This window comes from Fulmarus glacialis, unplaced genomic scaffold (genome assembly GCF_000690835.1).
Source record: "Fulmarus glacialis isolate BGI_N327 unplaced genomic scaffold, ASM69083v1 scaffold12579, whole genome shotgun sequence".
Lineage (NCBI taxonomy): Eukaryota > Metazoa > Chordata > Aves > Procellariiformes > Procellariidae > Fulmarus > Fulmarus glacialis.
Window position 1 is genome coordinate 2330 of NW_009232683.1, and position 25558 is coordinate 27887.

The 25558-nt window shown below is 36.5% G+C and overlaps 1 protein-coding gene across 1 annotated transcript in view; it reads right to left on the minus strand.

The window, feature by feature from the left end:
* Positions 1–566: 566 nt before the first annotated feature.
* The window catches only part of LOC104082056 (laminin subunit alpha-2-like), a gene marked incomplete at both ends in the record, with an annotated part of 98927 nt that continues 73935 nt past the window's right edge, over positions 567–25558 (minus strand). Inside the window, 8 exons of the mRNA XM_009585017.1 lie at positions 567–726; positions 6693–6826; positions 7730–7873; positions 9487–9641; positions 10718–10723; positions 12358–12540; positions 15936–16052; positions 24571–24673. Coding sequence (XP_009583312.1) covers positions 567–726; positions 6693–6826; positions 7730–7873; positions 9487–9641; positions 10718–10723; positions 12358–12540; positions 15936–16052; positions 24571–24673 — 1002 coding nt within the window. The remainder of the gene's footprint in view (positions 727–6692; positions 6827–7729; positions 7874–9486; positions 9642–10717; positions 10724–12357; positions 12541–15935; positions 16053–24570; positions 24674–25558) is intronic.

Genomic DNA, 25558 nt, shown 5'->3' on the forward strand with positions numbered 1-25558 from the left:
CAGGGATCTGATGCAGGTAGCAGTTAAAAAGAGGGGTAGTACGGGGGGAAAACAGGAAGAAAAATCAAGAAAATAAAACAGAAATGCCAAAAGTAGACTGCAAAGGAGGAAGTGATACTGTGGTACATGACAAAGAAAAAAACCACGAATGCAAAGGCATATATATTGTTATATACATTGTTAGGAGACGAGGAATGTATGGAAAGAGAAGTGAGTTCCCGTCACTGATACTGAAAGCCTGTTGGGGCAGCAGTATGTCCAAGGTAAAGCATCCAGCTATCCAGAAGGAACCAGTTGTTTGGGCTAAATGCTGCATTAATACAGCCAGCCACCAGGCTTCTGATTAGAAGTTGTTAACAGCATGGGCAGAGAAACTTCAGGTCTGCGCACCTACATGTCTAAGCAAATCCTAATAATCTTTCAAGAGTGCAGGTGTACTATTTGCTACTAAAGCACCTGCTACAATGACGCCAGCATATTAAAGTTTACTATTTCTCCTGTAAGCAATAACGAAAATTGTCCACATAAATAGCCAGTTAATACACTAGCACCAGACAAGACATTACCTTTATTTTTTCAGTTAAACCACCAACAAACAGCATGGCATTAGCATCTACATCCAGAATGGTATATCCAGGTGGAGAGACAGCACTGAATGTGGCTGGCACAATGCTGGCTTTAGGACCATCCAGAGCTCGCACTGATATTGTGCCATTTTTCCCAGTCCTAGAGATTTTAACGAAATAATTTAAGCATACAGAGTAAGTAGTTAAACCAAACATAGGAAAAGTCTATTTTAGATGGCATCTTTTAATAGAGGCATGTATTACTGATTTGATTATGTTCCATTTGGATACAAATGAATAGACCCTTATGCCTGCGTAAGTTAAAGACATGATCACAGAACCATTTTTTTTCTCACCTCAATGTCCTTTTTGAACAAAATTGACTATACAGATGAAGTGGAACTTTCATTGACTAAAACAAAGAAATTGCATTTTTTTAAATTATTGTGATGAAATTAGCGTTAAGTAATTGTTTTTGACATAACAAATGATGCAGGCAAGGTTCCAAATTAAATTTCTGAATTGCATAAGGTTTATTAGATTATATTTGAACTGAAATGAATGATCATGTGATAAAGTACTTGAATTTGCTCCACTGTGATGCACAGAGTTTGCATTTTCTGCAGTGGAGCTCTCTGGTTGCTTATCAAACAGGCACAAACCCCATTATGTTTAAGGATGTTACCTCATTGTCCTCTGAATCATATCAAATATTGATGGTAACAACAACAACAAAAGAATTTACCATTTGTTAATAGTTTCTGCAGCGGTTTGTTTTCTACTCCTTAGGTTATATTAACGTAGTAACTGGCATGGTAAGAGTTTGCTGACATTTTTACAATAGAAGAAATAGAATGTGGAGAGAGATGATTCCTCCTAGTCTTTCAGGTATATAGAAAGGTATTTCAAAGGAAACTTGAATAATTTTGAATCCTTTGCAATAATTTGCTAAATATTACTTTTGCTTACAGCAGTATGGATAGTAGCTTTCCATGAAAAGCTCACTGCTTACCAAATAGCAGTAAACTATTAGACATTTATAGTCACACCATAAATTAGTGTTTCCTCCCAGACAGATGGACCATAATCAACACACATAATTTCTTATGGGGCCATCATATGATTGTAGAAATAAGCATGGAGAGTGACCCAAATCCTGTCACGTGCAGATGAAGTATCTAGTGTGTTCAGTAATGTGGTGGAGGAGTGGCTGCGAGATGAGATAGGCAGAGAGAGATCACATACTATAGGTTTATGGATAACTTTGGAAATTGCTGCTTTATCTCATTTTTAATAGGATGGTGGATTTCCCATGACCATTGTCATGTTAATTTGGAAATTTCTAACATGGATGCCTGATCTTGCAACCCTAACTAGCACTGAAACACTCAGCATGGATACCAATATTACATGGAACTTTTCTAACTTATATGTTTGATACTTAATGCAGAAATACACCATTTTAAATAAAACTTACTTTCTTTTTCCGTAATAGTTTACAAAGAATGTATACCTATCAAGAGTGACTATGCATTTTTTAGATTATGAGTGGTATTTGACTGGCTACCTGATTAGACTCTAAAAATTACACAGTACCTGTTCTCAAGCTAGACAAAACAGATTTTTCTCAGAAAACAGATTTTAAATCTGTATTTGTGAAAAAGGTTTCTAGGGAAAGGAAGGAAGCCGATTAAATAGAGGTGATAAAATTCACCAAAAATTTCCACATATAGCTTTTCTAGATGAAAAGTTACATACTCATCCTATCGAGATACTGACAAGTCACAGCCAGAAAGTATAAAAAAACCCCAAAAACCAAACCTTTGTTTTCTAAAGTCCTGAACTTTGCTGCATGCAAAGATGCAAAATTCCCTTTTATCTAATTAGAAAAATTAAAAAAAAACATTGGCTTGGGGTATTGAAGTAACAAGCAAATTAAAAGTTAAAACCATACCTTTCAGAAAGAACGGTCATTTCTGTTAAATAAAGCTTTACTTGAAGAACTTACATTTAGAGCACAGCAAGAAAGACTGCATAACTTAGACTGCTGAATAAGCTAAATGAAGACATTGCTATCCTGTACTTACAGAATTCCTGGATTTAGAAAGTTTACTGGACCAGGGCTCTAGAGGGTGGAAAAGTCCTATAAGACTATGCATTTTATGTCTGAAAAACACTCTTCAGAAATTCCTTTGGCTCAGAACCTATTACCCAAAAACCAGAATGAGTTGAGAGTTTTCTTATGGAATAACATGGAACTGGAAAAAAGCCACTTAAATTAAAAAAAAAAAAAAAAGATATACTTGAGACATTTCAGTTTTGATAAATTTCTCCTGAACTGTGAAGCAGGGTTGCAAGGTAATTTTGAGGGTTTCCAATCAATGGGGAATACCTTTGTAAATCTATGCCATCTTGCCTGCTTTGTAGTCAAGGATCTCAAGGCTTTCAATGTGAAAAATATGTATTTGCAAAAAAACACCGGAGCTCTTCAATTACCCACCTGTACCTTGATCTGGCAGCTCTGGAAGCCACATGGATGGGACTCTCAGTGTCCTAGAGAATCTCCTAAGTGACATCTGGGGTATGCGAACATGTAGTTGCTCCAAATAATTTTAAAGAAGTTGGCTAAAGCCATCCACGTTATTCTAAAGGATTTTTTTTTTTAAATTTCCTTTTAATGACAATATTTTAGCTTTTATTCCAAAATCAACTGAATGCTAAATAGATAGCTTTCTATGCAGCAGAAATTGCAAATTTTTACTTTATATTTTTCAGAAGGTTTATTGATGTGAAGTCCTTTAAAGGATAAAAATTCTCAATGTAGTAATTGTTGAAAGACTAACAGTTGTTAAAGACTTTTTTTTAAACTGCTTAAGTTTGATGCTCTCTGAAAGGAAGTCATTGGCACTTTCAATCTATATTGTGCTGAAATCAAGATTCCAGTTTAAAAACATCCAAGTGCAATAACGCAGAAGTCACTCAGCAGACTGACTTTTTAGGGTGTCTAATATGCCACAAATAGCACGGATGTCTTTCATCTTCAAACAGACTGAAATGCTAGCAATGGAGTCTCTTCCATAAATAATTCTCTCTTATTTAGGGAGGACAATTGAGCTTGAAGAAAGAACTTGGCTAACTTGACAGCAAAAAGACACTGCTATGCTGTGCATGACAAGTCATCAGGTTAGAAGATATTGTTCTAGTGATAGTCAGTTCTTGCAAAATTGGTGGATTATAGAAGACGTATCAAGTACTTTGTGGATGATCATCCGAAAAATTTACGTAATGCCATGCATGCAGGGTTTGCTCTTTAGGAGATGCATGATGTAAATGAGATGACTTTTGCAAGTCATCAACATTAGATTACAAAATACCATGTAGAAACCTCTGCTCCTTGACCCCTTGAGAGCACAGAAAATCTTCATTGGACAGTATGGCTTAGATTTGCCACAGTAGTTTAAAACTGAATTCTTGCTGAGTTGGACTGGATGTGTCTACAGTGAACTTGTGACTCAAGTGTCCTTTGTCCTCAAAGGAAGGGTGCTGCTTAAACTCTGTCATTAACAATTAAAACAATAGTAATACTTAAATCACACTTGATTAAAATCACAACTAATCAGGTCCTGCTCCTAATGGAGGCCTGCTGAAGTCAAGTGACATTGTTTCACTGATCTAGCGAGTCTCAAAAATATTCTGTCATCCTTTTGACTGTTTCACAAAATTGACATTGTTTGCATGTTGCAAACCTGCTTTAAATCATTTTGTCACATACTGTTATGCCAGATTTTCCTTTGTAATTGATACTTTGATTGATTGCCGTTCTTGATGCCAATCAGATTTGCCTCTGTAAGCAGGTAAGTAACTCTGTAGGTGACATTTGTTAAATTCCCGCACCATCAAAGTATAGGGAATTCCTATAGGAATTCCTACAGGAATAAACAAATTTTACTTCAATTCCATAAAGAAAAATTAAAATATTTCCATGATAAAGTATTTCCTCTGCATATACAATAAAATGCAAAGTATTAGTATGCTTTAAATAAAAAGATGATGAAAATTAAAAGTGTCCCTGGAAAACAGATGCAGTAATTATCAATTTAGTCTTAACACACTGAAAATTTTGGCATAGATGTTAACGGAACTGAACATCTCTGATCAGCTTTTTCATATTTAGATTTCATTCAGTATGCTGAGTGACCTTGAGAATTTCACAACCTCTGTGCCACCACACCTCCTCTTTTTAAGGTCCTTTGGGATCCTTGATTAAGAACTGCTATCAACCTTTAAACCTACCATATCATTATTATTGTGGTGTCAATGCCTGTCACCACTGAAATCTATGGCAAAATTCAGCAAGGCCAGAATTTCACCTTATGTCCCCATTCTAAATGGATGCCCTGCTCCAGCTGTTCAGGCAGCGCTGTCAGGTTGTTGAAAAAGTCTGTGGCTGCAACTCAGCAGAAATTTGGAGAAAAAAGGTGAGGGAATGAAATGAGTAAAACTCTCCAACAGCTTATGAAGGGAGTCAGAGGAGAGTTATCAAATGGACTGAAATGTTCCAAGCTGAAGAATCTTCAGTAGGGTACGTGATTTATGAAGTCTGCCTTAAGAATGCAAAATCAGTCCAGCTCTTCATCTTAATCCCACAAATCCAACTAATGTCTCTGCAATGTAATTCTCCTAAACACCACTCTGTACTTCAGATTTGTGCAGCTGTAATTGTTCTAAATTGCTGATCCAGCAGTTTGTTCAAAACTAATGGCATGCACACCTTATATATCCAGAACAACGAGCTTAATAGGCAATGTGCTTTTGTAGGATGTGCGAATTCTTATACCATGTCCTGGCTCCATATTCTGCTGAAGCAGCTTTCTTGTAAATGAAAGACTGGCATTACTGTGTCACGAAACTATTTTAGTATGCATAATATGAACTAGTGAAGACTTCAACAATTCGTATCGTACCCCAGTTTGTATTTTCCTAGCAATTAGGTTTCATTAAGCCAGCTTCTGGAGACGGTGCCGTAATTTCATTTAATTCTCTGCTCTGAATGGCTGATTTCTGTGATTTCACTAAATTATTTAAACTGGATGCCATTTCCTCCTCTGAGAGCTATGAATGTAATCAGAATTAGAGTGCTTTGTTTTCTTTCTCCTTCTTTCTCTCATTTTCTGACTGTATTATCGGTTCTACATTTAATACTATGTGAAATTAACTATAATGATGCAGGAGGAATTACTCAGCTTCACATCAAATTGCAATATAGATGATGTTATCTAAATTACTAAGATCTCTTCAGTAGTAGAAGATAAAGGATATAAAGTTATGTAATCCTTATGCTGTAATTACTACACCATATGTCATGTGTTTGCTATTTGAATGGAAAATACAACCTTCAACTAACAAATGTGGAATTTGAATATTAAGGTATGTATATTTTTAAAGTTCAAAAGCATTCAACAGCTGATCTCAAATTACAAAGTATAGTTTAACTTTCCAGAATATTTCATCCTTGAGTTTTCATAAACTGTTCATATATCTTTTTAAATATCTCCAGTTTGAAGAGACATTCTGCCTATGGAAATGGTGTTTTGAGTAAGAATCAAGATACTGGTGTATGACAGACCATTCATTTGCAGTACTGTATCAAGACCAGAAATTCAGAAAAGCTGCTCCTCTTTGAAATTCAAGGAGAATAATCGTTATCTGCTTGAGTGCCAAAACCTGTAACTGATTTTAAAAGGAAGCTAGTAGAAGAAGAGAATCGATAGAGTGATAGATAAACAAAAGGGAATATAAGCAGTCATAGATTGTTGATGCTAGAGGGGAAATACGTGATGAAAATAAATTCTTGACATAGAACAATTCACATTTCAATAGTAATTGTAGTGCATACACTTTTGGTATTATTGGACGTAGGTTCAAAAGCTTTTGTTAAACCAGACTAGAATTTCTCATATTTAGAACATCATCTTTTTTTAAAAAGTCGATGTTTCAAATGTAGCAAACATTTCCATGTAAACCTGAGGTATGCCAACTTGAGGACAGCGGATTAAAAGGAGAACTTGTTAAATTTAGCCATTTTTTCTTTAGGAACCAAATCTTGGAAGTTAAATATATACTTGCCTAGAGGCTTCAATCCGGTACCAAAACCCATCATCAATGGTCAGATCTGGATACTCTACCCGTCCAACACCAGATCCCACATCCCACAGGAAGCTCACCTTGCCTTTGCGCATCTCTATGGCCAAGAAGTCAGTCTACATGTAAAATATGAAAAAAGAAGCAATCTCATACTTTAATTAAAGGAAGTTTTCCAGAACTCCTCACATTTCAGAAGGTCTAATGAGGCATCAGAAAACCGCATATCGACAGCAAAGTATGAACATTAATTCTCACAGTGATTTAAAATGAGATTCTCTTTTTCCTGCTTTTGTTGGTTCAAACAAGGAATCTTAAGCCAAAGATGGCAAATTACTTTTGTCAGTGATATGCTGTAAATGGCTGCTAAACTTACAGAAATATTAACATTGTAGCCATCAAGAGAAGGATTTAACTCAAAGTAACTTTGTTTATAAAACATCCATTGGATGGCAGAAAGATGTCAGGATTTTAGGGTAATACATGATGCCAACTAGCCTCTTCATTTTGTATTAGGTAAATAAAATATATAGTTCAAAATGTTAGAATGCTTTTCCCATTTACTGAATTATTATTGATTATTCTAGAAGTCTGTCTGCTATAGGGCTCATGGGAAACTGAATCATTCATCATTATTATGCTTGCAATTGTAGTCTTGACTTAAAATTACAATAAATAGGAGCTTTGACAGGTGCAAGATGATTAGCTACTTCATTCCCAAGGGAAAACCCACAACCAACACAAAAATTACCCTGGTTGCACTGTGAATTTTAAAGCTCTAATGTACAAGTCTCCCATTTCCTATCTAGTTAAAATAAAAAAATATAAAAAATTATTTGCTGGTCATATTTTAAAAGTCTTTATATTAATACCAAAGACAGTAAATGTCTAGATTATCTTAGGCCCTCTACTATTGCTTTGAAGCCTCTAGGAGGAAAAAAAAGCCTTTCTCATCTTCTGTATTTGTCAGTAGTCTGATTTGATCGAGCAACCCTGACATGAAAAGCAGGAGACAGACTTACAAACTTGGCACTTCCAAGGTAAAAAAGCAGATTGTCAGCAACTACAGTCTTCACATTGACAATGACGGTGTTGTATGTTCCCTTCTTTATTTCTGGTCTGTACGTGCGAATACAATTGCCTCCAGAGGACACGGACACTTTGATCTTCAAAAAAAGCAGAGCAGAAAGAATTCAGTTTACTGCTTATTATTTCAGAAATAACTTTAGATGCTTCCAAATAATTATAAGAATATTATACTTTTTTTTCTTCCGTCCCATTTCTGTGTTACATGTACCAGGGAGTTGCTTGGCTATGCACAGGAGGTAAAAATGGAATTTTCTTTCTGGGATTGTTTATTAAAAGGAAGTAAAACTCTTTCTGGCACTCAGATTTGAAAGGACGAACTGTATGGATTAAAATTAGCTAGAATATACACTGGTCTAACACAAGCAGCAGTAGAATGCTAGCAGCAGAAATAATCTATAAGTAGAATGTGCAGCTAGAAAAATAAGCAGCACTCCTGAAGGGATCATAGCACATTGCTATCGGGTAGACAGGATGATCTATTTTTTCCTTGTAATACCTTTGATTATGCCAATTTAAGACACCTTTTAACAATTATTTTTAAACCAACAGTTGTGTCTATCACTGCTTTTACATAGCCCCTAATGGAATTGGTATCCATAACTAAATTTCATTTTCACAGCTGAGTGACATACGCATTTGAATATGTGTGTTAGTTTCCTCAGGCTCTGAGCACAGATAAAAACGGTATAGTGTTTGTTTTCATAATGCCGGCATAGACATAATGACAATACAATGGTATTTCAATTCCAGCTAGACAAGTTTATGTATTAGAGTAGATGTACATAATGGTATCACCTTATGCTTAGGGCAAACTTTGTCAAAAAGGAGATCCGTTATATGACCAAACTCACAATTTCCGTATCTCAGAAATGCTGAGCAGTTAAGTACTTCAAGCCTTCAGACAGAATGTAACAAAACCATACCATCACTGTAGCCTGTCTTTCTATCACGGGCAAATTTCATCGAGTATATGGAATACACTTCTTTCCTTGGATCCTATATTCTGTAGATCCTTTTTTCAACCATTTTTCAGGAAGTTTTCTTAAGTACCATCTTCAAGAATTTTTTTCCTTTGCTACATTAGGTCACAAGCTGAATAACCTTAGTATTAAACAGCTGATCCTCGAGTTTAGAATATTACTGAGTCAGGGAGATGGACTCCAAACTCATTAAATGGACTAGAAATATATTCTTAACTCAAGTTCGAGTCCTCAGAACTGCTACTGGACAAAGAAAGTCAAGAATATGGGAAAAGCAAATACACTCAGCAATTTCAGTGAGTTTGAGATGGTGTCATTCTCAGGTAATATAAGTTCTATGAAATGAAATCAGGGGCTTAGTACCAGTGCTGAGGCAAAAAAATACATTTTCGTTTTCACAAAAAATCAATGATGTTGTGACTCTTCTGCTGTACTATCACCCACAATACTTCTTAAATAATAACCTTTCCAGACACATTCCTACAGACGTTAACCATTTAACAAGGGCATGTTTTAAATGAAGAAACAAGACACAGAGTGAAAATCATCAGAATATTCTCTGTTTATCTCAGAAATCATACGCCATTATTTGCTCTCTTTACACATGTTTAGAATTAGAAAGGATTCACCCTGTGGAAAAGAAATAGAAAAATAGAAAATAAAATCGCATCAATACTCAAAAGGTCATTGTACTGAGAAAGAGGGCTTACCGAATTGGCTTGCTTCCGAGCTTGGTTTATCAGCTCTTTTATCTGAGAAATGTTTTTCCCTAAGTTATCCTGAAGTTCTTTGATTGGCTTGATTTTATCTAGCAGGCGATCTGCTTCCTTTTCTAGGGTTTTAATACTGGAATCTGCATCAGCAACTTCATGAGAAAGAACAAGGCAGAGTTTTAGAGAATAGTGTCAGAGATTAATTATATATTGCAATAATAAAATCCGAGAAAATTCTGCATACACAATACTCAGGCGATTGTATATGCCACTATGAGGTACACACAGGCCAGGAAGCTACCTGAACAGAACAAGATAATTTAAGAATATTTAGAATCAAGTTAAAGTAGCAATAGTAGCAAACGCAGGTGGTGTTAAAGCAGGATTTTGAAGCAGTAACTATGCTTCAGGTCAGGATGATACTAATGGAAAACGTTTCCTGTAGCAAAATACACTTATGAATGAAATATTTACTTTCTTTTTTTTTAAACTCAAATTTGGAAGAAAAATGCTAGATTAATGAAAACTGGTTAGTTTCCATTAGTAATTTCTGAAACAGGGGAATTAACTTGAAGCTAATTCTTGAATTAACTATAATGGCCACAACTAGAAAAAGGCTTTATTCTGGTCACAAGTTTAAAATTCTGTATGTGTACTGAAAGCAGATTAAAAAATAGTGGCAGTAAACTGCAAATATTTTCTTTTTTTCAGGTCAACTTAGTAATTTCACAAGGATATTTTTTCTTGCTTTTTCTTGAAGCTTCAGATGACTTTTTTGCCTCTCAACATCAACCAGTGAACAATGCCCTCTCTTTGACAATTCTTCAGCAGATCTAAGGATTGCAACACTTCGCTAGCATGAGGGTATGAGTTTGTGTGGATGACACTGAAAGGGACAAACCTGCATTTACCAGAAGAGTGTATATTGAATGAAAATAATAATGAAGATGATGATAATAATGATTAGATAAAGCATGAAAGTCTGGATATCTAGTTTTTGAATAGTCACCCAGACACTGATACCAAACCTTCAAGATGCTTCTTAAGGTTTCACATAAGTGAAACTAGTTACCAAGTCACTTTATCTAAGAGCCTTCAAAAAGTAACTGCTTAACTATTCAATGAATGTGAAATGTAGAGCACCATGCAGAAGCTTTGGTGGTAAGCAGTGAATTACTGTTTACTGGAAAAGGCACAATAAAAGCAGCAAGAAAGAAAATGTACGTACTGATTTCTGTAGGCAAGATACGGAGACAAAGAAAGGAGAAAAAACAGAAAATAATGTAAGAAAATGTTTTGAAGATTTAAACACAAATGTAAAGTAAATTAAGGGACAGGATTAGTCCAGAAAAATTACCTTTTATATATTGCATATCTGTATAATGAGAATTCAGAGCCTGAATTTTGACATAAAAGAGAGGCTATGTCTACTTTAGCAGGTAGTCGTGAGTGCCAACATACTCACTATATACATTTGGAGTGGTTTACTCTGCATTTTACTTTAATCTCATTCTGTAATCTGAGTATCCATTAGAAGTCAGAGAGCGGTAAAAGTGTACTTCTGGAGAACATATTCCAGTTTAAGCTTTATCTGACATGAAAGAGTTTGCAAGTGTTAAGACCACTCCTCAATGTGAACCAAATAGTGGTGACTGGGAACAATCAAGAGATTCACTTCTAAATGATCGCTCCTAATCTCAACTAAAATGCTAATGTACACATAGTCTTAGAATACTTGGGCTGGGACAGATGGCCTAGTCTAGATCCAGCAGTGCCAAGACGTTACTGCTTTTAGGCCACTTTTCAGTTGTTTATCACTACCCTGCCACAGGTCATTACCTCACAGATCTGCTTGTTCCATAACCCGCCGTAATCTAACCACACTATTTCAATCAATAACTACTTTTCATATTGTCTAAACTAGCATGGATCAGTCTGCCTGAAGGGGATTATACCTGGGGCTCACACACATGTGAGCCCTCAGTTGATGAGGGATCAGGAACTTGCAATAGGCAGGCAGTGACAAACGGCCATCGGGATTAACTTCTTTCACTGGTACAGCTACAATTTGAAGTGGATATTTGTCCATAGAATGAGAATGACAACGTCCTAAACTGGATGTTTTTAGGTGCCCAGCTTCACCAAGCTGATGACAATCTGGGGAGCCCAAGTTAGCTAAGAAGTCCTTCAGTAATTTTGTAAAGCCACTCTGGTTTTGTGGTCAGCCCTGGCTGTATACTCCTATATGAAATGTTCTAGTAATCTACCATAAAATGTGTTGTAATTTAGAATTGAATTTTATCCATCATAACCAAAGTGAAAATGCTAAAGCAATTGTCACATTTGATAACAGAATTGACTGTCAAAAAAAAAAAAGAGCATACAAAAAACCATTCCCAGAATCTCCTTTTTTTCTTTCTTCTTAAGTGTCTTCAGTGTTCTACCAAAAATAGTAATGTATATGAAAAAAGTCATGCATTTCTCCCAGAACTGATTATCTGACTGACTGAAGACAGGGTTAGTGCATGGAATTTTGTTTGAATCAAGGGGTGAATTGCCAGTCAGAATCTTTGATTATTCACCTCCCAAATACTTTAAAAAGTAGTCTGTGGAACAAATCTATCCACTATATGTTCATCCTGCTGACATTAGCTTTTTTCCCAACTACTAGCAGCAGTCCTTAAGATTTAAAATTCTTTTTATATATAAAGTCCAGAAAATAGAAGTGATAGAGACTCCTTTTATCCCAGCATACTGTAGTAACGCCATGTGAGTGAAATTCTGGAGTGTCCCTGTTTCATTTTGAGATGTGAAATTAAAACCACAAACTGAAAAAAACCACCACCAAACAACCAAAAAAGATCTTACTGTTCTTGATAGGATCCTTCAGAACAGCATTTGTTTTCGCCACGTCATCTGCAAGTTTACTGTAGTTGTTTCTCAAGCCCAGGAGATTCTGGTTGAGGTCTTTAATCTGGGCCAGGACGTCATTTGCAGTATCATTGGCTTGTCTTGCTTTGTCTTTGGCTGCCTGTACCTTTATAGCTGTATCTGTAGGTAGAAAAGGATAATGAAATGATTGCCTAGAGTACAGAAGTTTCCTTCACACATCTTAAAATAAAGTTGGGTCAAAATTCTACCATCTTAAATTGTGTTGTGTAGTTCTTTGAGAGCTCCTACTTCACATGTAGTAAGACATTACTAATTGTAAGTGTGGATTGCAGAATCTGGCCCTTTATGTCTTTTTTGAGATATCAAATGCACTTGAAGAAGAGAAAATGCTCCAGCTCCATTTGCATGTAAAGGATAAATAATTTTTATTGGGTAAATTTTTGTGCAATTTTGTTGTTGCTGTTGAATCACTGGTTAAACTCTGATCAAGTGTCAGATATAATATTTGATATTTATAATAGAAATAAGACACTCAATGTTCTGATGTACAGAGTACAGAAATGTAACTCCATGTGTTTCAGCTGAAACTGTGACAAATAATCTTGTGAATCAGGAGACCAAGGGTTCATTGACTGAATTAATCACAGACATCCATAGACATCCTTGGTGACCTTGAGCAAAACAATTAGTCGAATGCTGCCCCACCTCTCCGCCTGCAAAATGGAAATGAATGTTCTATCTTTGGGGTGACAACATTCAGGTCTGGAATGGTTTTGATTCTGCTACTGATAAATGATAAAACAGACAGCTAGGTATTCAAGTAGGCATTTATTCAAATCCCGTGTTAGTAAATCGGATTGCTTTAAAACTTATCATGCAGCTGTTGAGCACCTGAGGTGCTGTTGCCATGCCGGGATTACATCACGTGACGAGCCAGCAGCACAGATTGTGCTGGGCTAGGGAGCTGCCAAATTTTCTGAATTCCCACAGATGGGAGGAAGTGAGCAAGCAGAAAATGTTGCGGTGGACACTCCAGCTTGCAAGGGAACCCATGTGAACTCCCATTCTACCACCACATCACAGTGGAGTCATGGGACCCTCAGGAACCTGCTTTGCCACCTGCCACCTGTGAAACTGTTCTTGGAATTACTTTCCCCTTGTGTTCTCTAAGGCATCCTCATGTCCCTCAGTCATATGAGAATTTTGGAGTGCAGCTCAGAAGTTTGGACACCTCTGAAACAACCATGTAGAGATAGTGCCACTTGTCATACTGGCTGGGGCTTCCTGTGGTAGTCCATGAAGTTAACAGACTGCATTGCAGTAGTGGGGAAAGCACAGGAGGTTGTGTTTTCTTTCAGTTTCTGACTAAGAGATAGTTGATAAGAGTTAGTTTATACCAGCATTTGCTTGAAGCAGATTGTACGTTCCTGATTCTATGACTGTGTGAAGACACGGGAAACATGGACATTTGCTCCATTTCAAGGGATCAACAGTATAGGTTTCCAAATGGTCTCCTAGGTAGGTCCTTCTCCTTCTGTGGAACATCTGATGCGATCAAGCCTGTGGCCTGGGGAGCATGTGATGCTTCCTAAGGCCATAGAGAATTGGTGGATTTGTCCTGCACACTGGAGAGCTACGTGACCCTTTTTACTTTCTTGAGTAAGGATATATCATACCTATGCTCCAAACAACTCCACTCTTATTTCTGAAGTTTTGGCTCTGAAAAGCCCCCAAAATACAATAGCACCTTGAAAATACAACTGAACCTTGAAAATACAACTGAACCTTTAATAAACCATTATCATCAATAGTATTGACAAGTGAAAGAACAGAGAGCTCTGATTGCCTTTTTTCACCTCCTTTTTTCATCATATCTAAGTATCTCTTTTTGAGGCCATTATTAGAGGTCATGCACCTCTCTGGCAGAGTGAAAGTTGGAGTTACTGTGTTACTTCCCTCTATTGGTCACACAAATTATATTTATTTTCAGCCATACTTTAAATTATGCCTATCCCTGCACATGTGGGTCCTTGTCCTAAGGTGATCTACCCATCTATCCCATTTTAAATCTTTATACTTTTATTTGGCTATTAGTATAGCACGGATACAAGAATTATTAGTTTAAGCTGCTCTCTGCTTTCTTGAATCCTTGAAGAACAAGATATATGACAGGGTCATTTCCTCCCCCATCCTCAGCGGTTATTTCCCTGTTGGACAACTAATTTACTGCATTTTCTTATCCATGCCATTTATTTGCTCTGAATTTCATTCTTAATACACATGCACTTGTTTATACAAGTGTCCTTGTCCCAAGAGCAAGCACCCTGTAACTCTAGTCTGACAAGAGTTTATTACATTGCTAAGGGTTGCATATTTCATATTTCTTTTACTTGTTTCATATTTAGTATTCTGTGTCTTAAGGTCAACTGGCCTTAGAGGTCCATTTTGTTTGACTGAGACATCTATCTGTGCACAAGAAGAGAAACAATCATGTCAATACCTGTGGCCAAAACCCAAGAAGTGGCATAAGATGAGCATGACATATTAAAACATTTTTGTGAATGCCTGATTTCAAGGATCACTAAATCTAAACCAAAACTTTTCAGTTATCTGGAATCTTAAAGCCACAGAAATGTGCAAGATGAAAATAAATTGTTTTTCATGCCAAGTTTTTACTTGCAGTCTGAACCTTCAAGACCATCACAAATCAGACAGAATATAGATTTTCTTTAGGCATATCTTCAGCTTATAAAGTGCTCCTTGGAGAGAAAAGATTGTAGCAAATTACATTGATAAAAAACTTCTTATTTTCTAAAACAAACATTCAGTTTATCACTGTCCATTATAACGAAACTATGTTGTAGCTCCCTGTCTCTGGCTGTCACAACACAAAGTAGCTAACATCCCAGGACACTGTGATTTTAATGAGTATCAGACTTTTAAAAAATCTCTATTGGTTATATAGAATTATGAACGTGCATAGCATTTCAGAGTTCATTGAGGAAAGCCTGTTCCAGCTCTAAGCAATTTACAGTCTAAAAAAGATACACAACACCAAACTGACTGGAAACGATACTGCAGCATAAATCAATGAGAGCGTGGTAGAAAGGTAAGACAAAACCCAGCAAATTTCATCCTGCTCTTTCTGTAAAGTCAGTAAGTCTTTATTCTTCTTGGCTTAAATTATACTGGTTAAATTATAATGGTTCATTAACCAGTAGTTTCATAAAAAGACTTTTCATGTTTAAAGAAAAGACTGTTTGTCTCAGATTGTATCATAATTCCTGATATCATAACTCTTTTCTTTCCAAAACGTTTTGCAAACTGCAGCGGCATGGTACCTTTTACCGTGCCAAAATACAAACTGATACCAGGTATCTGTTTTCAGTTCAGTTCTCTCTCACATTGCTCATCTTTGTCTTATTACAGCGGCCAATGGTCAAAGTGGACACAGTGTGGACACAGGCAAAGATTGATCAGGCAGATGTTAAGTGATGGAAAATGAAACAAAAGAGCGGGTATGAGTCAAGTGTTGCAGCGCTTTTCCAGCTTACCGTTAGGAATGGCTGACAGCTTTCCAAAGGTTTCATTCAGAGCTCTCAGGAGAATGGAATTCTTCTCATCAGCATCTTTCAGCCTGTTCTGCATGCTGTCCAGGTTATCTCCCTTTTCTATAAAACGTGTACATAGTACAGAAGCTTTAACTCTTTGTTTCCACTACCCTTTCTTTGCACATAATTTCAAATGCATAATAATGAGCAAGCCATTTATCATTAAGATATTATATTGTGTAAATAAGGAAGTCCAGTAAAACTGGTTGTAGAGTTTTTGATAATTTTCTATTTCTTTAAGTTCCCTACTTCCATGGTATCTAAATGCCCGAGTTCCTTGTACTGTGGTATATTTATCAAGGGTTTTCCTAAGGTGTACAAAGGAAAGAAAAAAATGACAATCACAGATGCTATGATTTATGCAAATTCACACAATGAACCACTGATAGATTCAACAAGTGTGATGTTTAGTCATAGCTTTGATTCCTAGATTAAGCTACTACTGCAGTTTTCTTCTTAAGGGGGTTGTCTGGGATGAATGAATTGAACACAGTGTGAAAGAGGCAAGATCAATTAGGTCAGCTTACTGTTGCAATTAAACTGGCCAGAGCCCAGTTCTCTTGGATTTTCTCAAAGATAACCAATGTTGACAAAACATCTGAGGAAAACACATGAGATCACCCTAGCACTGATCGTCAATATGAGAAGACTACGCTAACCACAGGTTATTATGAAATAAACATACTAAATTTTTTGGGAAAAAGCCCGCCTAGTAAATAAAACTCAGAATTTGTTTGAATTGAAGAACTAGTACCAATCGAAGGCAACAGGTGTGTCATATTTGGTACATTACAGATGAAACTGATGTTATCCTTTACAGGTAAGTTCCTATTCTTCAGCAGTTGCTTTGAATAAAAATTATGGAGGTTTTTTTGAACAGTATCCAGCATAGCAATAATTTTTCAAGCTCTCAAAGGTGAGAGTCCAGCTGAGCTTTATGGCTGTTTAAACAGACATTATTTCGAAATCTAGAAGTAAAGTTTGGCACAGAAAATGCCAGTTAGTGCTTAAACGACTATCTTAGGGGGTATTTTTCACAATTTCTTCAAATCAATATGGAACTCTTTGGAAGAGACAGCTGGTAATTTCTTACCTTAAAGGCACGCCCTATTGGGAAACTAATTCAGCATCACTGTGCTTGATAGCAGGAAGAGGAGAATAATTTGTAGAAACGGAGTTCAGGATACAAAGTATGATTGCGACCTTCAGATATGTGACAGGTTATAGAAAATAAACACCTAGTTTTTGGATACTTATCCAAGTAGATACTGGGATAGGAAAACACATTTGAGATCAGGTTTCTTGGTGAATTATAGTCACGTACTTGTCAAAACCAAAAAGCATCTCTTTTTATTAAGGGACAATATTTAGATGTATCATTGGTACTCCAGCATCTCCAACAGCATCAGGGCTGTAATTGTTTTGTGAGAGAATAAACAGAATAATGGATTAAAATGAAGGATTGTGGTTCATGTTCCACAAATTCTAAAATGTAATTCTTCTTAAAACTAGGTGCAAGAAGCAATTTGTAATGAGAAAAATCAAACCAAATGTATATTACCTACAAGAAATCATTAATTAAATTTTCCAAGACTATAGCAAGACTGAAATAGCAGATGGAATTTAAATGAGAATCATACTTTTATTGTTAGACCCTTTGCAATATCATTCAGGAAGAAATCTGTTTGCTTTATTTAAATCAGAGCAAGACACAGGACTGCAGGAGTGCCTGGAGGTAAGTCTCCATTCCTGCAAAATGTCCTGCAGAGGAACAGGACATTTGTGTGAACTGTAAGAGGCACAGTTAGCACTAGAGTGGGAAGAATCATATAAATCATAAGATCACCCTTCTCCTCAAAAACACCTTTACTTTTAAATGACAGGTTTTGTCTCCACTGATGAATGAGGCTACTGGTAATGTGATGTTGTTAAACTAGGATGAACCCATGAGATTCTGGTCTTAAATGCTCTGAGACTTTATCTTAGTTAATTTCTTGTTAAGCAGTAATACCAACAAAACTGTTTTAATTTCCTCCATTTGATTCTGAAATTATGGTCTGCCTGATATTTCCTTGGTGTCTCTGGTGCCTTTTGGAATGTTAGTGTTTATAAAATGTGTTAATATTTCTGAGATACTTGATTCATTTCCGGTGGTGGTGTACTAACTTTGTTGTATAGTCTTAAATTATCTCTTTTTCTCCTCTTTACTCTGCCAGATCCAACATTATGCTAATTATCCTCCAGTTATATTTCTGAAGAATCATGTTTCCAGACTTCTGTTTTCAGCTTTGTAACCATAGCAGCAAACTGATTTTTATGGATTTCAATCAGGGAAGTTTCCCTGAAATTGAATACTGAGACCCCACCTGTTTTAATATTTTTTCTTTTAATTCCTCAAATACATTTCAACTGTGTTTCTTAAAATATTACAATAATAAAGCCATAAATAAGTGCCCCAAGGGAGGCTCTTACACAAAGAGATGTGAGGAGATACTATGGACCGTGTCAGCTTTTCAAGGAAATTGTTCATTTTGCACGGTGATATTAACATGAAGTTATATTTTGAAGTAACTTCCCATCCTGTAATCCAGATGGCCTCTTCACTAAACACTGGGCTAATTTTGTGTATGAATCACGAACTGAACTGACTTCACTTCAGCTCTTCCCCATCCTTTAATTATTAGCATTTATGAAAAATGCTGGTTCTATGATTTGAAGGCCTGAGATCCTCCAGTTAATCATAGAGACTAGACAAAATACAAGCAGCTACAATCTGTTTTTCCAAACTACATAGCTTATTTGATTTGGAAGAAGTTAGTGTGTCTGCACTGAAAGATGTCAGGCACTGTCAATTCACATTAAAGTGTAGGTTAAGGAGTATCCTGAGAAATTTCTCTCAATCCTGTTTCCATTTGATTAGTTCTGCACGGTGATGGCACAGGATGCCAATCAATGCACTATTTATTGTTCAAATCAACAAAACTATTCATGCATCATTGAAATTAAACCCTAAAGAGTAAGCAGGATGCTGAAGGGCTTTGCAGGTAAGGACCTTTAGGTCTTCTGGCCTGGTTAACATGAACAAAGATTTTCAATTTCTGTTTATATTTCCATGGTTAAACACAGCATTACAGAATAAAGCATCATCCCTTTTTCCTCTAAGTGAATAAACTGAAATAAGTCAAATGGAAAAAAAAAAAAAAATCCCTACACTCATATGTTTCATTAAAAACTCACTTAAGAACTTAGTTAATTACTGTGATTTATTTTTACAAGAGACAAGTATTTACAAGTGTCTGCAGATGACATACATATATGGCACTGGTTAATTACTGATGATGTGCCACCATTGCAATGCTAGTGGAAACAGATGTCTTATGATAGTATGACCAAATACAGTTTTCCATGCAAAACTGTCCAAGAAGATATCCTAGGGCTATGCTACCCAATGCATATCCCCCAAAACCAGAATAAAGGTGGAAATCTATCAAGGAGCAACATATGCAGCTGTTTTTATTGATTGGATACTGACAAATGAACTGGCAGTTACACACATCCCTCTCTGTTATCTTTGTTTTGCTTCTTCCAAACAGCATTCTTGCTCCTCACAATCTCATCCTATGAAGAGGAAGATGGGTCACAAGCTAAATTTTTTTTCCCCTAAACCAAGCAAGACTTAGGAACTGGCATTAGGAACAAACAGGGGAAAGAGCTATAACTAGAGAAATGCAGCTAATGATGGTTAACTTTTTAAAATGACTACTTTCAGCACTGACTGCAGTTTTTGTGTGAATATTATATTGGTCATCAAACTAATACAATAATTTGCTGCATGCAATATGCCAGGTCAGCAAAAATACAAAGCAGAGGAGAATACAAACACGGGATTTAGCTGTGCCTATCTTCTAGAAAATGTTTTAGCTAAAAATACTCACATGTTGTCAGACAAGACAAGTCCCCCTCAATTTGTCAATTCTCAAGCAAAAGAAATGACATGAGCTGAATTTCAGTAGCTACCTGACACCAGTCTCCAGCTGAAGAAGAGTTTATACATCTTATTTTTGCCTTTCATTGATCAGTTTTGACAAAGTCTGTATATAGTCTTAAATCTGCACTGGGGCAAGTATATTTTTAAAACAGTAAATTCAAAATTATAAGGAAGAAAAATTGCTCCTGGTAAACTGAAAATCCCTCGAGGCATAGAGAGAATGAAGCTGGCAAGCAGCAGCATTCATTCATTTGTAGCCAAAATTTCAAAACTCCTCCTTAGCCAGAGCACTACATACAGATTTTGCTTCTCCCACCAGGGTTATTCCTTCTAACTCCTAGCCCCACAGAGAGAGAAATTACTAAATCTCCATTTTAATAGCTTCTGTCAGAAGCTTTGCTTTGTAAGGACTGTTTCAGCAGTTTTTGGTGGTAATATAAAACATTTCCATGATTAACAGCCATTTTATAACTAGGGTAATTGGCCACAAATCAGGGGAATGTCATAACGTAGCAAGAAAATACTCCCACCTCCATCACAGCCCTGCCTGGATTTCTGGAGTGTATATTGGTTGAGTGGCTTACAGGTCTTCATTACTTCAACTAATGTACTACCTGTAGTGCAGACAGAGAAATTTTAAACTAATGATTACTTCTGTCTACCAGACCTTTATAGAGTGCCCATCATCCATCCTGCACTTCCAGTTGAGACTCTGGACAGGGTGGCTTTGTAAGAATCGTAAGAAAATATCGTTCTATTAGTTCTACACTCAACTCTCACTTTCTATCCTGGAAACACCGAGACATCCAGAAGGGATTATGCTCATAATTCTAATAATATCACCCCTTTGGAGCAAAAGAGGGGTGGGGAAAAAAAAGAAATCTGTCATTGATTTTATTCTTATGCATCTGCATTCTGGGCACAATGTTAACTGATCTCTGTGGGTCACGCTGTGGAGCACGGTCATGTTTTATCAGATGCAAAAAGGCATACTGGGAAAAGTTCAGAATGTTTGTCTGCATGAAGCACTTTAAATCTAAGACATATCAGAGAGCATTAAGAAAGCTCCATCTCATAACCCTTCAGTATGGGGCAAGAACATAAACAAGAGATCTAATACGTGCATTTTAATCACTGCTCCCTGCTTGCATTAGGATTGCTTTATGAATCTTTAGACTGTTTAGACCTTCGCTTCAGAATTATGAAACTGTTATCAACTTAAATTCTCACTGGTGTAAAACGGGAGAATAACATACTTTTTTCAAAAATCTCTGAAGTCATGTCTTATTGAGGTTGTACTACAGCTTTTCTTGGGGTTAAATTGGACAGTCTTGCGGGCACATGGAATTGACATATATCCAAGCACAGACACTATTTTATTTTGTCCTTGAAAACAGGGCGCTGTGCCATGTGGAACACGTGAATACTCTGATATAACTGCCCGGGGAGCACACAAAGCTATGGACTCCACACGGTGGCACCTAGCCTGCTCAGAGGAACGCTGCGGCAGGGAAGAGGCAGCGCTGCTGTTTTAGTGTTTCCTATATGCTAGCCATGGCAAACTGCAGTAGTTTGCATTCCAGAAAGGGACACTAACAGCATCCCTATTCGTTCTGCTTCAGCCACGCTACTTAAATTGCACACTGGTCTCCTCTTGTAGTTTTATGATTTTCTGTAACGTATTTACTGAAACGTGCCCCTCCAGCCCTAAATCTGTACTGAATCTGGCAGTAAAGAGTTGCAATAAAGAACACCCTAAATATACATCCAAGATTTACTAGTAACTGCAGACACATTTTTTTCTCAGAGCTGCTACAAGAAAATAATAATGTTTTTAACTTTCAGACAGTGTATGACAGTGAAATGTAATTAATGACTTTATGAAACATTATGCTTTATGACCTTATTAAATATTATGTTTACTTGTTAACTAGTTCGGCAGTTGGAAATCCTAGAGCTGCCAAAACTAAATGAAAGTGTAGTAGTAGCCAAAAGATAAGTTGCATGGATCTCACCCTTCATGCTGTATGCTTTTCATAATGCATCTCCCAGGAGGCCAATGAAAATTTTATATGTTAAAACCTGAAACACAGGGCTCTATTATAAAAATCTGTCTTGTTTCTAATAGAAAGTACTTTAACTACTCTAGCATGACAGGGAAGCTTCAGGCATCATCTCTGTAACAAGCAGTTTAAATCTTAACCTCGAATATGTGTGTGATTTTTCTAGTTCTGATGCATGAATCAAAAAAACAAACCCCAGCTTGATTTTCAGAGCCTATGATGAGCAAAAAATATCATATCATAGCTGTTTTCCTCTCCTTGTCTTTATTTCTTCCAAGTCCTAAATCTGTTTTCTCACATAGGTTTTCAAGTGCTATGCTTTTCCCATCCTTGTGGTTAACTCCATGTTACCTATTACAGCTTCAGCCAATTGAATCAGATTAAACTATAATGTATCTAGTGTGAAAGAATTTTTCAAAAACTACAGTGACTGGACACAAGCTTCGCAAAATATACACAACAAAATTTCAAATTACAAAAGGGAGGGTATTACAGTGTACTAATTTGGAATAAACCACAAAGTTATCAACTTGAACTTATTCCGTCTAGACTAATCAAACTATTAATCAGTATTTGGATGAAAGACCTTCAAAATAGTTGTATGGAGGACTCAGTTAATTGATACTCCTCTCAGATGTTACTATATCAGTGGCACAAACACTGTATGCTCCTAAGTTGCTTTCTTTGTTATATGTAAAAAAAAGGCAATTAAAGCAGTAAGGTTTAACATTTTTCACAAAGGCAGATGTGTGAAACTCAATGTTGGCCTACTTGAAAGTGGAGATAATTGTATCATGCTTATTTCCCCTCAGGTTTAGTTGACGTGAATTATTTTTTCAATTCCTTTCTAAGACTGCTGTGGAGAAAGAAGTGTTGAGTACTGTTAAACAGGTGCTTCATTAGTGCTGCAATAAGTATTTTCTTAGAGGACCTATAAAACAATCTGTCTGCATAAAGACACAAGAAATAAACTGCTTTTGATTGCAATGATCAGAAGATCATTGAATCATAAGCTCAGAACAGACGTTTGTCCAAAGATCATTTTTCTCCTTCTGACCAACAGTCATTCCTCACTGATGTTTGTATAAGCTGTTTTCAAAGATTTTCAAAGGTCAAATCTTCCTAATCTCCTCAGTAATCAATTCCAGTGTTTCTGTATTTTAATTACAAGGAAGATTTTCCTAACATGTGATCTGTATCAGTGCATTTGAGATATGTTAGTCCCATCTTCTTTGGAGAAGCCTTGACATAACTGAAGAATATTAAGTCCCTATTCAATTGTCTCTTTTTTAGTACACAAATTTAAATTCTTTCAATCTTTTTCCTCATCTCTCCTCTGCTAGATCTCCAATTAAGTCTTCATGATGTCTTCAGGACTCTCTGCAAACCACCTCAGCTCTCATGAAGTTCAGTGCCCAGGACTGTAGCCAGTAACTTAGCTAAAGCACTAGGAACCCTGAACAGAGTGGAAGGATTGTTTCATGTGTTTTGGAAAGCCGAGCTCCTATTCATGCATTCTGCTGTGACATCTGCCTTTTCCACCTCTACCCAGCACATGATCCGTGCTTCTCTCTAGCGCTACCCAGACAATTGCTCCTCATCCTGCATTTCTGCAGCTGGTTATTCACGTGTGCGTGAAACACCTCATATGTGTCCATACTGACTACTGTCCTACCTTCTCACACTGTGGTATCACCAATAATACTCTCATTTATTGATGAAAAAATATTAAGGACATTATAAGCACAGTCTGACCTGAATTATCAGCTTTTATATCTCACCAAACAGCATAGTTCAATACCTTTTTTTTTTTCCAGCGGAAAGTATTGAATAGAAATTAAAGTTGTTTTCTTTTTCACTGGGAAACCAAGGTATTTGGTTTGGAATCTACAAACTTTATGATTTGAGCTGCATTTAGACATGTATTTATGCTTTACAAACAAAGAAATATTTTTTTGTGTGTGCACGAAAAGAATAATTTTTCTCTAGAGTTTCATTTTTTTAACAAAACACTTAGCAATTCCATCCCATTCCTCTCTGGCAAACATCTTCATTCTACCTCCCCATGCTTCCCTTTTCTGGCACAATCCCATAAGCATCCTAAAGAGATGTATTAGCTCTGACTGGCATTGCAAACCCTGCTTTTGTATTGGCAAGAATAAAAATTTAATGCTGGACTGGTTTTTGTACTAATTTTCTGCTAGAGCATTTAGTAAATCAGAACCAGTATTTCCATCCCCCTCTCCTCCCCACTTACTCTTGCCCTTACTGTAGTTATCAAGAGAAGACCAAGGCTCCATTCTTCCCAGCCTTCCTGTCCAAGAAATGGACAGAGGGGACAAGCACCCCTGCATAATGCCCGGACCCAAAACAGGAGAATCTTTTTCATTGATACATTGTTCAATTTCAAATCAGATAATGAATTATACTTTTTTCTACTGATATGGCTTCTTCATACTGGAAGCATAGCAGTCTCACAAGGTTTTTCTTGTATTTAACGGGCCTGAACGCCCTATACTGCACATACCTTTAACATCATTTTCTAACATCTTGGCTTCATTAAGGACCCTGAAGCTTTTCTGAAGAGAGCTCTTGGCGCCATCCTTCAATGATCCTTGAGGACCAGACGTCTGTAGACAAACAAGCACTGTTATACATACAGGAAAGTCTGAAGTCATAGAAGGTATATGAAGATGATGTCAGTGAACAGTCATCTAAATTTTAAGTGAACATCAGTGTGCTCTGAATTATATCCCATTGCTGTTATATTGGTCTACAAGAGACAAAAAAAAATTTCTCTAATTAATTTCCTTCTGTTTTTATGAGAAGCCAGATCTCCTTTGGAATACCAATGATGACTTTAATGAAAAGAGAAAATGTTTATAGTGTTAAAGAAACAGGTTTGACTCTAGGAGCAAAACTTTGTTCAAAACAAACAAATAAATAAACAAAAAGATATTTCAACTTGAACATGGGTTTCTCCCTCCAGCTGTGGACACACCACCATGCAATACAGTATTTCTCCCTAACAGCAGCTACAGTACCTTTAGAAGCCAGACTGGATCTGATGATCCAAATTCTAATATCGACCACAGAGATACTTTTGTGGTTAAATTCAAGAATCTTCAGTGCAGAGATTGATCAAGAGATAGAATGATTTTTCTAAATTAGATTAGTATTTTCAGCTGGTAGGAAATGCTCTAGGTTCTGAACCACTTACTGTTCAGTTTGTAAGACTGAACTCAGGTCACACATCATACTGAATACAGTTCTTTGAGAATACTCCTGACAGCCAGATAACATTCTATATTAGTCATGGGTCATAGCCTTGTAGCTAGTATGTAATTAGGAAGCAGCTACTTTTCATTTTCCAGGGCAGATACATATACTCAAAAATTAACTATGTGTCAATTAAATGACACAGTTATTATTCCTATTCATTATTTATATAATGAGCAAGCCCAGAGGTGCTATTTCGCATCCTACTGAATCTTTGTTGTTTTTCGATGACACTG